At 38.6% G+C, this 14,500-nt stretch overlaps 1 protein-coding gene across 2 annotated transcripts in view; it reads left to right on the top strand.

Moving 5' to 3' along the window:
* Positions 1-13,870, top strand: part of MIGA1 (mitoguardin 1) — a 35,843-nt gene extending 21,973 nt beyond the window's left edge. For both annotated transcript variants that reach the window (XM_018083734.2, XM_029963988.1), the window contains 9 exons: positions 933-1,033; positions 7,100-7,218; positions 7,413-7,485; positions 7,818-7,904; positions 8,029-8,127; positions 8,413-8,547; positions 9,876-9,929; positions 10,239-10,355; positions 10,679-13,870. In XM_018083734.2, coding sequence (XP_017939223.1) covers positions 933-1,033; positions 7,100-7,218; positions 7,413-7,485; positions 7,818-7,904; positions 8,029-8,127; positions 8,413-8,547; positions 9,876-9,929; positions 10,239-10,355; positions 10,679-10,897 — 1,004 coding nt within the window. In that variant the 3' untranslated portion in view covers positions 10,898-13,870. The remainder of the gene's footprint in view (positions 1-932; positions 1,034-7,099; positions 7,219-7,412; positions 7,486-7,817; positions 7,905-8,028; positions 8,128-8,412; positions 8,548-9,875; positions 9,930-10,238; positions 10,356-10,678) is intronic.
* The last annotated feature ends 630 nt before the right edge of the window (positions 13,871-14,500 follow it).

Raw genomic sequence — 14,500 nt, 5'->3', positions numbered from 1 at the left:
TGCCGTGGCAACAGATCTGGAGGACATTGGGTAGCTCTTTGCTGCTGACTCTTGGAAATAAAACAGACTTTTAGCAACACATGTGTAATGTCTGAAGGTAAAGTAACCCAAAATAACTGCATCTGCTCCACTGGGAATGTAGTGTGGGACACATCAAGCCAAAGTCTGACTTACTGACTTACCAATTTAATCCTTCTGTGAAAGTGTTTCTGGATGGTGAAAATAGTAATAAGTGCAACAGTTGAAATCTGAGAATAAAATAAAGGAAACTTGAGAGAAACTGTATTGTAGATGAATTTAAGCAAAAAAAAAATGTCAGTTATTTTAAAGGCTTTAAGAATTCTAGCACCATAGGAAATGCTTCTGGATGTGTTGTTTCAATAAAAGAAGTTTTTGGGGAAAGAGGATGCAGTGAAGATGAAAAACTTCACTTGCTCTTTTGAAGAACCAGCAAATGAAAAAAGACATGAAAAGCAGAAAATGAAACAAATTCCAGTGAAGTTAAAATTTGGGGTGTTTTTTTATTAAGGGACTTTTATTTATAACAGTATTTCTTGGTGACTGAAACATTGAGCATTTGTCACATAACACAGCCAAGTTAAAACCTTAACAGTGTTTAGATCAATATAGCAAAGTAATATCATAAGATAGAGAGATCTTCAGAAGCCTATAAAGGAAAAAGGGAAAACCTCTGGGCAAGTTTTTTTTTCTTCTCCCAGGTCATTGTGGCTGATATTTGAAAGTCCACTTCAAAGGCAGAAAAATGCAGTCACCTTTTTATGTGTTAGTGGGTCGTAAAGAGAATTTACTCTCACAGTATTCTAATGTCGTGCCTTCCAGATGAAGTACTATGTTAAAGTATACATGAAGCACACTTTCAAGATGTAAATGGAATCTAAAAAAGTTTTGGGGTTTTTTTTTATATTTTAAAGATAAAAACACAGACATTACTGTGAAGGATAACACGGATGATTTCTGCCTTCGAGACACATTGAGCATTGCATCAACAGACTCCTTTGTCTCCACAGCTGAGGTAAGACTCTGAAAGATTGCTTTTTTAAAGATTCATTTTAAAGATTCATAAAGTTCAGATTTAAAGTCTGAACAGTGAACAGAAGAATCGTAATTTTTTGCTAATCACTCTAAGCAAAAATGTATTCCTCTTATGGGGGGAAAAAAAGAAACTTTCCAGGCTTAATTGTGACCAGCTTTTTTTTAATTTTTTTTTTTTTGGTGCACTGACAGAGTGTTTCCCCAACTCCTAGACAGAAGTTGCTTTTGAAAAATATACCAGATTTTCCTGAGTGAAGAAGCAGTGAGTTAAGGCTGTGGTAGTTCCTTTCACTGTGAACTGCATTTTCCTGTTCTTCTTTTCCTCCTGCCTTACCATCCTATAGAGATGTATGCAGAAGGCTCTGTATATTTTAGAGCTGGGGTTTTTTTGTTTGAGAGGAAATCATTGGAGGTTGACAGCTCCCTGTTTCAGTGTGTTCCATGCACAGTATGGAGGCACCAGCTCGAGCTGTAACTCTGCTCTTGCACCAAGAGGAAATTATTAAACAGGAACCAGAGGTCTGAGACTCTGTTATGGAAAACCTGGGGTCGAGCTGGTAAGGAAAACTCATCTGACTGTGTGAGTGGGGTGTGGGGAGTCAAATGGGGCTCCCATTGGGTTAGTGCAGCCACTGCTGGGAAGGAACCTCAGTCCCAGCAGTGAGTCTCTGGATCTGGGAGTGGGAGTGCCAGGGAGCCTCTGGAATGGTCTGACAGGGAGAATTCCTTAACAACATGACATACTTCATCTAATTTCTCTAATCTTCTTCAGTAAGACCACAAAGGATATGTAAAGAAACAATCTTTGGATAACAGGATATTTTCTATCAGCTGCAATCTGCCACAGCTCCCTTGAAGTGTTTGAAGAATCTCATATGCAGTGACACATTTACTGAGTGAGGAACATCTCCTGTTGTGCTCTCTGGGGAGCTGGAGGGATCTTGAAGAGCACTTTTCTCCAAATAACAGGAAAGGCAAAGTTGGCCTCAATAGATACATTTTGTGATAGATATTGCTCTCATAGATGCACTGCAGCTAAGCTGCTAAACTCAGCTGTAAAAAGAGAGAATTGCATCCACATGCTTTGCAGTTATCATCTGACTGTCTGTTATAGGGTTTGGTTTTCCATAGCACAATTACCTTGATTCAGTAACTCACATTAAATTGTGATTACCTTGATTCAGTAATTCACATTGTTGTGATGCCTGGCATTCATTCCTAACAAAGGTTGTATCTGTAGAGGTTAGTTACTCTTCCCTGTAATTTGGACAAGACCACAATTCAAACTTGCTTCAACTCTACCAGCTCGTGAGAGAAGCTGTAAACCACTGTAGTTTGTACATTTTGTTTCTTTTTTTTTTCCCTATGAACTTTCATAGTGTTTTTACAAGTATGTGAAGATGCTCAGTTGGGTTGCTTGGCTTAAAAAAAAAACCAAAAAAACCCCCAAAAAACAAAAGCAATCAACCAAACGAACACCCAGGATGTATCACCTCAGTGGAATCATCATCCTATCCTGGAGCTGTATTGTCCCAGTGTGTGCTAAGGAAATGTTTAAGTTAAAATTGGCAGTGTAATTGTCTTTACCTATCCTGAAAATATTCTCCACATTCTGATACCTCAGAGCCACTTCTGTCAACTCTTTCCTCCAGGACAAAGTTAGGAAGGTTTTCTCTTCCTTTCCAGCTGTTCTGTCCTTTGCCAATAGAACAAACTCTCCTTTTTCAGATTTTATGGAAGAATCTAGTGAAATTCTCAGCTGCCAGAAGTCCTGAAGACTAACAAAGCATGAATAACTTGCAGTTTAGTGTTTGAGTCAAAACACCACTGATGTTCTGGATTAAATATGAGCCACTAGGCTTGAACTGCAGGGTCAGTTCACTCCAGCAGTGGGGACAGGACATCATTGTGTGCTGCAGGTAGAAGGAAGCTGTGGATGTTCTTGTACAAATATACTGTTACCTGGATTTAACATTTTGTCCATCCTTTGGGGGGAAAAATGCCTCACATTAGTACTGCAAATAATTATGGCAATGAGAAGGAGCAATAACTACTTCCCAGTGTATTCAGCTCTTAGTGGAGAACAGTTACAGCTCTGATGTAACTGGATTAGAATTGACATACCAGATTCTTTTATTCTAGACATGATAATATCAGGTAGCTTCTTGTTTATCTGTTTTTTCACTTTCTTGTTCTTGCACTAGCAAAAGAGTGAAAGGTTTTAGTTTAGGCTCAGAGGCCTGAGGCTTTTCCAGATTTATATCAGCTAAGGGCCAAACAGGCAGTTGTTCTTTCATCATAAGCTCCCTGACTGCAGTTAAAATATTAATAACTGCCCTAAACTCCATGTTGTGATAGAAATGTATAGCAAGGCTTTTAAATCTGAAATTCATATGTGATTTTGCCCTACCAGGATTAGTAATTTCTCCTTGCAGGAAATCAGAATGTGGCACCATTTTTTGTGGTCACATCATGCTGCAAGTTGTGTGTTGACAGTTCCTTGTCTCCCTCCTACATTGTGTCCTGTCCCAAGGAGCAGGACTCTGGTTTTAGAGGCTGGAAACTGTTTCAGTGCTGACACACAGACCAAATTTAGCTCAGTGCCCTCAGGAGAAATAACTGTCACAAACCAAGACACAGATGCTTGAATGGAAGGTGATGGGGGCACTGCTTAGGAGGCAACAACAGTGTCGTGCTGTGTTGTACGAGGACAAAATCTAGGAAGATGGTTTTTAAGGAAAGAGCTGTACAAAAGTGGGACAGCTGGCAGAGTTTAAGTCATGTGCCCTTTAGGTGAGCTCTGCAGGATGGCAGGAGTGTGTGCCAAAGCTTCCTCTTGGCTGGGGCTGAGAATCAATCTGATGACTTCTCACCCGGAGTTGTGCCTGCCTGGACACCCGCAGTACACAGGTGCCTGAATCCTTACAGAGACAGTTTAGACACAGTTGTCATCCCCAAGCCCAGACAGACTTCTGCTCTTAAACACCCTCAGGCTCTCAGAAGCACTGCATAAGGGATGGTAAACACAACTATTTTCCCTAATTAAGTTATTAATACTATATCCTGTGATAAATAATGGTATTTTCTTCCCCGTTTGAGCCTGTCTGCCATCAGCTTGTGTTGAGGAAGGTTAGTATCCTTTTCATAGTCTTGCTCTCCCATCTACTGTGATCAAAATAGCTGCTACCCTTGGCAAGAACACAGCCCTGAGTGTGCCACGTAAAGGCCTCTCCCCTCTCTTTCCTGGCTTCTTTTCCATCTTCCTGAGAGAGGCTCTTTCCTGCTCTCCCTGAGCTTTGGGGCTGCCTCTCTGTTGTCAGTGCACATGCATTTATCATATCTTATTTTCATATCTTGACTAGAATTGAATCTGCAGTTCTATTATCAAATAAACTTTGCTTTCCTTGTTAAAATGTTAACTCCATCCAAAGCTTGGGAGATTTTTTAGACTTGTGAATAAAGCCTTAGCTACTCTTTTTTTTTGTTTTTGTAACAGCCTTCCTGTTTTCCTCCAGATCTTCCAGATCAACACAATTCAGTTTATTAAAGTACTATCTCAAGTGTTTTAGTTAGTAATCACCATCTCATCTTCCAACTTCCAAAGCATGTTTCGCTCTCATCCTGTAACTACCTATTTAAAAAAAAAAAAATAATCTTTTCTCTGAATGGCTTTGTCCTTTAAGGAGACCATCATCAGCCTTTTTAATATAGGGGAAGCATCATTTCTCAGAATGTAAGGAATGCTGACTGTTACAGTAAAGTGACCTTTTTATTAGGGGGAGCAAGCAAGAATTCCTAAAAGGTCTAGCATTGTTTATTTTTGTTACATTCACGTAGGTGGTTATTTTGGTAGTCAACAAGGCTTCGGTACACAGCTGAGAATTTTTCCTATTTATTAAGAAACAACTTGTGAGTAGCAAATGAGGGTACTGAGCCTGTTCCAGGGAATCTCAGACTTAAGAACTCTAGCAAGTTCCAGAGGTTTGGTGCTTTACAGCAACGATTTCAGCATCTCTTCACTAGCAGATGCAGCCCTGAAGCTGAAGTGTCCAGAGCAAACTGATTAGCATGTGAACAATCCATGTTGTAACCTTCAGAGACACAAGGAAGCACCACAAGCTTAGGCACGAATCAGCACTACAGGCTTTGGAGTTTGGAAGGTGTGTCCATATTATTTCAGCAGAATGAAGTCAGGTGTCCACTGCAGGTCACCAGAAATGTCCTGTGCTGTGGTCACTGACTGCGGTGTCTCTCTCGAGCCCTGAAGGGATGGAAGTCAAGCCTTCCAGGACGAGGTTGCTGCTGCTTTAGGCTCATGAAAACCCTGAGATTTGCTCAGTTTAGAGCATGGTGCTAGTAAAGCCAAGGTTTGGACTTTGATCCCTGTAGGGGCTGTTCACTTAAGAGTTAGTCTGGATCCTTGTGGGTCCCTTCCAACCCAGTGAAACCTGTGGACACCCCCAGCCCTGAACTGCAGTCACCTTTTTATCTCTGCTTTGTCTGCATTTTCATGTTCTTCTCCATGACAGTGAGGAAGTAGCAGACATTTGGGGGCTGGCATGTCAGGGCCATCCTCACAACCCTCTGCCAGCACTGTTGGCTGTGGTGGAGCACCTTGTCATCCTCAGAGGTGTGGGAAGGGTTTCAGCATGACACTGGCTGTGCAAAAAGGTGTCCACTAGAGAGTGGTTTGGTCTCATTGGGATTTTTTTAGCCAAACAAAACAATTTAAAATGGAACCTGACAGTTTATGGAAGGAATTGTATGTATTTGCCAGAAGTAAAAGGTTACTGGTGTGAGTGACTCAACCCCCACGTGTAAGTTCCAGCAAATGAACACCATCTAACAGTGTGTGACACTTGTCACAACACCAGCTCTGCACTGAAATCTCTGACTTTTTTCATGTCCTTAAATGTTTAGATGGACAAAAGCAGGTACTGGCACTTTCCCTGCAGCAGGAAAGCCAACTTGGCCAAACTGTTGCTGCAGTGTGTGGAGAAGGCACACTGGGATCATCTCACCAGCACTTGGCTGGGTGTCCTCGCTGACAGGAAGAACTTTGCAGCATGTATTTATTTGAAAATTTTAATGGAGGTTTGATACAAAGTTCTACTTTAATCTGATTTGTTTAAATCGTTCTCAAATATGGGGTAACTTTTTATATAGTTCGATTACTTTGACAGTTACTTTTTAAAGATGTTTCCAGGCTATGTTTTTATAGCCTAGAAACACAAGTTTGTTTGCCCCATACAGGATATTAAAGAAAAGAAAAGATAATTAAATATATATATATATAATTAAAAAAATAAAAGCTTTTTTCTTTTGATTATTAATAATATGATATAATGTTTATAGTGGAAATTGTAGCTAGCCATTGTTTTGTTGATTAAATATGATACCCTGTAAACAGGAGTTCTCTGTTATTTATGTGCTTTGATTTATTAATCTGATTTTGGGTTTTTTTCTTGCTTTAAAAATGTCTGTGAGTTCACCTTAATTTGTACAATAATCACAGAATTAAAACTGCCAACAATGAAGACCTTTTTGGGAGCCTGTCATATGAAATTCTGAGTGCTCATGCTTCATACCATGTGCTTTGGTAACTAGCAGACATAATTCCCAGCGAAACAAAAACAGGGGTGGGAGGATGTTACTATTTCTGGTTTCCTAAAGATCTGCATGATGCAATCATTCTGTACTTTGTGACCTGGCAATTATTTTCTTTTAACAGCTTGAAGACCCATTAGATTTAACCAGACAGTTTAAGAACTTACCTAGGCAAATTAAATATAAAATTAAGCTGCCTCCATGAGTTTTGAAACTTGAAACTGTAGCTTTGAGATTCTAAGAGTTACGAAGTAGGTCTTGCGAGGTGTGGTGTATTTATTCTGTGTACCAGTTGAGTGTTGCCCCTTTCTTTTAAGCAGATGCAGAAAAGGATGCATCTATCAGTAGAGTATCAGGAAAATTCTTGAATTTGTTTTTATCTTTCCAAAAAATACGTTGTCAAGCTCTTTAATGAACTTCCAAACGATTTCTCTGTCAGCTTACAGAGCACAGGGAGATCCGTAACACGTACGGGCTGGACTCCCTTTGCCACTGCCCCTTGTATGAAGAAGCCATGCACTTGGCAGAAGAAGGCAAAATATATTCACGAGTGTTAAGGTACTGATTTATGTCTGTTTAACTATTTTCCAGAAAAGCAAAACTTAAAATTAAATATTCTACCTAGAAACCATTTTTTTTCCATTTTTTTAGGAGTTAATTGCACTAGGTATTTTTTCTAAGAGTTAGACTGATGTGACTGTTCTGGTGCTTCTTTTCCTAATGGTCTTTGAAAACTTTTCTGTTTTGTGTAGGACTGAAATGTTTGAATGTCTAGGAGACAGTGACTTCCTTGCTAAGCTGCACTGTATTCGACAAGCTTTTCAGGTAAGCAGTGAGGAGGGTGATTTGTCTGTCTCCTTAAGCCTAAACTAAAGGACATGGCATTGAAAGCACTCTCTGGGCCAGCATTTTTATAACTTGTTCTGGAGTTAAATATTTTCTTGTTGCCTTTACATTTCCATAGTTCTGAGACGAGATGAATTTGCAGAGGAGTCCCAGTTTTATGATTAGCTTTGGAACCTTTGCACCAAAGGCTTATTAGGAGCTGGTCCACCATACCAGGGGTTATAATTGTCTGAAATGTGATTGGAGTGTTTAAGGTCACTTTAGTATAACCTGTGCATGAACATGTCTGTATTTTCTGAACCCTTTTCTAGGTAATTCTTTCAGAAACAGCAAACAGAATATTTCTTGCTGAAAGTGGAAGAAAAATTTTGTCTGCTTTAATTGTGAAAGCACGAAAGGTAAAAGGCTTTTTTTAACTAATGTTTTATTGTTTATGTGACTCCTGCCAGAATTCACTTTCCACTGCAAATAAACCACATCTCTTGTTGAGTTTGCTTGATACTCGTTGCTTTTACTTTACAGAATCCAAAGAAATTTGAAGATGTCTTTGATGAAATGATATATTTTTTGGAACAAACAGACCACTGGGATAATACTGAAATGGAACTTGCTGCTAGAGGAGTGAGTCTGAATTTCTGAAAAGTGCTTTTACCCTTAATAGGATCTAAAGGATCCTATTGAGCCATAGGATCTAAAAATAAAATTTTACAATTCAGAATTGTGGGAAAGGCAACTCTTTTTTTGTTTGTATTGCTGATTTAGAGAATTGGCATCCACCAGCACCAGAAAGTACTTTTTTTTTTAACTTCTCCATAGTATGTTTAATGCATTTGAATGTGGTGCATGCTGAATTCCACTGCTGAAAGAGAAACTAGGTTACTTAGGCCATCTTTTCCTTTAATACAGGTGAAAAATCTGAATTTTTATGATGTTGTTCTGGACTTCATATTAATGGATTCATTTGAAGATTTAGAAAATCCACCTATCTCTATACAGAATGTAGTCAATAACCGCTGGTTAAATTCCTCTTTCAAAGAAACAGTGAGTATTCTTGTGTAATGTTCATACCAATTAATCTGCAGTATGTGGATGGTGTGATCAATATAAGTGTGTTGTGAGCATTCTGATAGAAATTTCTGTGTCTGCTGAAAGTGTTCTGGTGCTCTGTGCTTTGTATCCTTAAAGTACAATCTAAAAACAAGAGTAAATGCAACAACTGCAGGATAAAGGCTGTGTAAAGTCCAGTTTAGCTTCCAGTATAACTGAGTGTGTACCTGAAATATTCCTCAAAAGAATTAAACAGATTGTATTTTATCATAACAGCAGTTGAAAAGCTACAAGTCTGGGCCCAAAACATACAGAATGGTTGAATGTATCAGAGAAAATACTTCAGCTTGTCCTGCAAAAATTAGTTTCCTCTGAGGAAGTAGAATTTTAGAGGGGAGGTTTCACTTAGCCACGTCTGAGGTATTAGATCCAGGTTCTGGTTCAGAGACCAGAGATTTAGCAACAAGGCACAAAGCTGCAAGGAAACAAAAGTAAACTAACACAGTGCAGGCATTCAAATGTTGATTGCAATTCATGATTTCTCATCTGGGCCTGTTTATTTGTCAGATAGATCTGTTAGGGACACAGGCTTCCGCCATGGTCAACTGGTACAGATACTGCTGTCGTTTCGTCCATTTTTGTCTGTAAAATGCCAGTTTGCCTTTTGTTTTTGTCTTTCAACTGAAACATTCCCTCTAGAGAGAAAAGTGCCATGCATGTATTTCTGTAATTCTGGGGTAACACTGGCTCTGTGAATAGTTAATTCTCCTGCAGCACTGAAGGAGAGTCAGATGAGGATAGGAACAAGCTCTGAGGGGAAAAAAGCCCAGTACTGATATCAGTATATTGTATTTCACAGGTCCATATTTGGACAAAACTCCTTAACTGAATCTGAAGCTATTGCAAGAATGTTTTTGCTAAAATGAAAAAGGACATTTTAATGTGTTCACATTCCACATAATATCTAAAATAGTTACTTATGTCTGAGCACATGCTTTAGTATATAAGAGGCTGGTCCTCAGTTAAACCCAGAGAGAATTGCTAACTGTTGTAACTGTAAAATCAGTCAGGGATGCCAAATTACATTTGAATTAAACTGAAGAAAATGTTGCAAGGATAGATCTGAAATGACACGTATGAACTACATATAAATGTGGTTATTTGTATCAGCTGCTGTTTTGTAGTTTTAAACTTTTTGCTATCACAAGGTTGAAACTGCAAACAATACATGTCCCCAAAATATAGAAATACAGTATTCTGCAGGTAAGTTCTTTTGAGATGAAAAATGACTTGGACTTGCTTTTTTTTCTTTTAACAATTAGGCTGTAGCTTCAAGCTGTTGGTCAGTATTGAAGCAGAAAAGACAGCAAATGAAGGTAAGTTGCCCTTCAAAATTATGTGGAACAAAGTTATTGATCGGCTCCTAAGAATTTGAAGTTCAGACAAGAGGCTTCCAATTGTGGAAATTTAGCTCATGGGGCCCTAACACCTGTTTTTTAGCAAAAACTGAAAGATTTTTCAACCCAGTTTGGGTCCAGTCAGCAGTGTTGACAGTAATTCTGTTCAGGTTACCACAGCCCTGCTGTAGTAAGTGTGTTAGGCTTTTATGAAGACTTAATGTTAAATAATGGAAATTTATACTAAACTTACTGTGTAACTTCTGTCTCCAATTTTCCATCACTTAGGTGCCTGATGGATTTTTTGCACATTTCTATGCTATATGTGAACATATCAGCCCTGTTTTGGCATGGGGCTTTTTGGGCCCTAGAAATTCCCTTTATGACTTATGCTGCTTCTTCAAGGTTTGCAACTTTTTTTTTTTAATTACCACTTATCTAAATGAAAAAAAATATCTTCCTGATTAAAATAAATTAATATTTTATTTATAAGTATAAACATTTCCATTTTCCTAAGATTAGGGCTAACAGTAAGAAAGCATGAAAACTAAATATTTTAAAATATTTTAAAAACATTATTAAATGTTTTAAGCTTAGAACTGTTTTGCAGTCTGTTTTAGCACACTTCTGTCTCAGCAGCAAAATGGATGCTTGTAGGAAACATGTAAAAGAAATAGCTGCTAGTAAGTGAATACGAGTTTTTCTCTTTATTTTTTTCCCCTGGCTAGGATCAAGTGCTTTTCTTCCTCAAAGACATTTTTGATTTTGAAAAGGTGAGGTACTCCAGCATGGAGAGCCTGGCTGAGGATCTCACCCAGCTGCTGATCCGACACACGGAGCTGCTCATGGCTTACCTGGGAGCAGATTCCCTGAGACACGTGGGGGCCTGTGTGAGCTCTCATGGGCACGTCGTGCCCAGCGGGCTCTTGGAAGCAAAAGTCCAGTAAGCCCTGAAAATCCATGACAAATGCCAGGGAGTGCACATTGGGGTGCTCCTTCCCACCTTTTTTCTCTAATGCTGAAGCTACACCATGGCTCTCAGTGAGCAAGCAACTGGAAATGCATCACGTCACTCAAGTGTGGAAAAGGACTCAGGGAGGTTAAATGTACACCTATGAAAAGAAATGGGGAGTGTGTTACTGTATATACCTGAATTAATTTTGCAGCCCAGCTGTCGCTGTATTTATACTTCATGTATCCCAAAGCTTTTTTCTGTAATATTTGGGTAAAGTTTATTTATGAAATACTGTACTTTTGCACAGATGATTTGTGAGTGAAGCTGATGGAGTTGTTCCCATTTAAAGGCTTACAGTACAAAGTGTTCATTGCAGAGTCTCATCATTAGGTGTCTGGAAGGTGTTTTGCCTGCAGTCTCTGATTCATGTGACACATGCAATAAAGGAATCACACTCACAAAACTGAACATGTTGCCCCTGCCCTGGGATTACATTTGTGTGGGTGTAAGCAGCCATTCTGTACTGCAGTGCAAGGGAGCAGTGCAGGAAATGCAAGCACTGTTGGGGCAGGAATGACTGCCAGTATGCATTTTTTTACTTTATTTTGTTTTAAAATATCTAAACATCATTAAGGTGTTTAAAAATACTTATTTATATTTTAAAAGCTATGCTAGCTTCACCAATTAATTTTAAAACCTTTCCTTGTTCTAAAACTGTTACTACTCTATGTGGTGGTAAATTAACCAATAGCATTCTCAGTTCATATGTAGCATTTCAAAATATATTTTTAAATAAGTATGTATGGTAAGATTTGTTAATCATGAAACAGAATTGAAGGCAGTGTTTTATAATTTAAAGCACTTCAGTCTTCCTCCCTTCTCTGTGGGAAGTCAGGTGTCTATTTAAGAAATTCAAGCAGTTGTGGCCATCTGTGTGCAGTGTGAAACTGTGGCTCAGGCTGTGGAACCCTGAACTTCAGGCAGCACAGTCAGAAAGCCTGAGGGAACTCACAGTAATGTTTTTTCCTGTTCTGGGGGTAATAAATAATGATGAGGTATAATCTTTGAATTTCTGTAAACTGAAGCAATGCTTCATAATTAGTTTAGGCTCTTAAACTACACTTACATATGCTTTGCCACACAGAGCCAGCCCACAAGAATCTGTCCTGTGTCAAGAAATACAGAGTAAGTAATTACAGAGCAATTCCAAATATTCAGATATTTGAGAAGCATGTTGTTAAAAATCTAAGATATCAAAACAATCCTTGACTAGAAAAATGTCACCTTTTGTTGCAAACACAACCCAAAATGACAATAGCCAAGAGGAGGGCCTGTGTAATTCATAGATTTTACCGAAGCCAACATTTTGCTCCTTTGTTGTACTCATTTGATAAGTACAAAAATGATGAAAATGTGTCATATGACTTGTGTGAAATGCCAACTGATTATAATTTATTTAACAAAGAAAAAAGTATACTTCTATGTGTAATAAAAGAGAAATTCCAAATGCTGCTCTTGGCCTGTTTCCACTGTTCAAGTTGCTGAGCTTGGCACTGTGCTCCGTGCTGGATTTTTTCTTTTCTCTGCAATGTCTTCATTGTGGGCATGTGAAGTTTTCTTCACCTATCTCAGCTTTTGAGCAGATAAGTATGTTTAAGCTATCTGTGTTTTGGCAGCTTATTGCAAGTCTATGAGTGAAATTATGTGGAACAGTAAAGGTGTCTTGTTGGGCTCATAATCAATAGGAATAGCTGGAAATAGTAGCAGAGTAAGTGGCATATTCCACAGCAAATGCACTAGCTGTAGGTAGCAAAGGAAACTGTCTCTCTGGTCTAATAAACTGATAGGAAGAAAATTACACCTTAACATACATCTCAGAGAAACAGAAATGCACTTTTTCACAGAAGTAAATGTATATTGAGATTTTCATGGTTTTTACAAAAAGCTTTTGAACAAAGTGCAGCAGCATTGCACAGGAGGTTATAAATGTTTCCAGATACTTTAAAAGTTGGTCTTCTGTCAAAAATGAAAGGATTTTTTTTAAATAGAAGAATGAGAAGGATCTAAAAAAACACCAAAATATTTAGAAAATGAGGAAGAACTTGATAATATCTGACTTAAAACAGGAGCACTTCCACATGCTCGTGGAGCTCTCGGAAGTCCACAGAATGGGGTTGGAAGTTGAACTGATGTCTTTCCCAAAATTAGAAACACAAGTTCTGGTTGTTTTAAGATACCAACAAATGTTTGATTCAGAAGCAGTTCAAAAATGAAGAGCAAGGAAAGGGAGAAAAAGAAAGAGGAAGAGGGAAATGTACATGTGGGTAGGCTTTTGATCCCCTTTGGCTCTTTTAGGACAAAAAAACATTCTTCTATTCTGTCCTTTCTAACTTCAAATGGGAGATGAAGGTCTCCTTGTAACATAGAACTGGAGTCAGTTCTGTTAAAAGCTTCACCTGAGCTAGCAGGTGTGTCCAGAGTATCTGCTGATAACCAGCCATGTGGCCTGAGAATTTCAGAAGTGCAGCATCTCTGAAAACACAAGTGCCAGAGCTGCAGCACAGCAGGGACAGGATGATGCAGTTCTACTCTAGCGACTTCAAAATCAGAATTTCGTTCAGAATCTCTAAATTTGGGTAGTTTTGAATGCCACTTTCCATGCTAATAAGAACAAGCTAAATTTCAAAGCCATCCTCTTCTGCCATAACTGTGCTCCTAAAGTCAGAAATGTTGAATGTGTAGGGATTATACAAGAATCAAATATTTATATCATTTGTAATTTAGTTGTAATAATAATCTCACTTTTAATGTGTTCTTAATGATTATTATACATTTCTTTTGTAGTCTTTGGTTTCTATCAAACTGGACGTGTCAAACCAAGTGTCAGAGTAAGATCATTTGTGACCTTTCTATTGCCTAATGAAGTGCAGCTGTGTATATGAAATAAAATATTTCAGTGAAACAACTGTTGCTCATATAACTGTATCTAAAACTTGAATTCGCACGATTCTTGAAATCTGTTGCAAAATTATTTCATAGGGCAGGTGTTTTGATACCAGTTAGTCACCTTGAAATTGGAATTCGCTGCCTGAAACCAACAAAAAGCAACTATTACAAAATATATTATATAAATGAAAAAAATATTGAATGGCAACAGCTTTTGGGCTGTGCAGTTTAAATTGGGGGAAAGTTCATGTGCTGTCCTTCAAAAGCCAAACACGTTTTGTCTTCGATGGCCGTTGTTGAGATCTGCACAGCCTAAAGTCATGTGGTTATTGTCCTAGTGTTTATAATCCAGCTGAAAGTCGGGCTCCAGTGTGACAGACACAACACTAGAGAGATAGGAAGAAGAAAGTTCTGCACTGGAGACCTTGCAGTTGAACGTGTAGGAAACAAGTCATCTTTAAGCAGGAAAAGGAACGTATTCAGATGTAATAAAATAACGTTCTGCCACCGCTTTGTAAAGTTCCCAGAGAAAGGCGCTGCTTTGAGCCACCGCGCTCTGCCTCTCGCAGTCTGGCACTGGGGAGATTCCTCCCCGCTCCACCAGCACTGTCACATTACTATTATTAGTTGATCGCTCTCCATGTGCCAT

Source organism: Manacus vitellinus, unplaced genomic scaffold, assembly GCF_001715985.3.
Source record: "Manacus vitellinus isolate BGI_N305 unplaced genomic scaffold, ASM171598v3 scaffold_67_pilon, whole genome shotgun sequence".
NCBI lineage: Eukaryota > Metazoa > Chordata > Aves > Passeriformes > Pipridae > Manacus > Manacus vitellinus.
The sequence above is the reverse complement of the archived record's forward strand: the minus strand, read 5'-3'. Positions and strand labels throughout refer to the sequence as shown.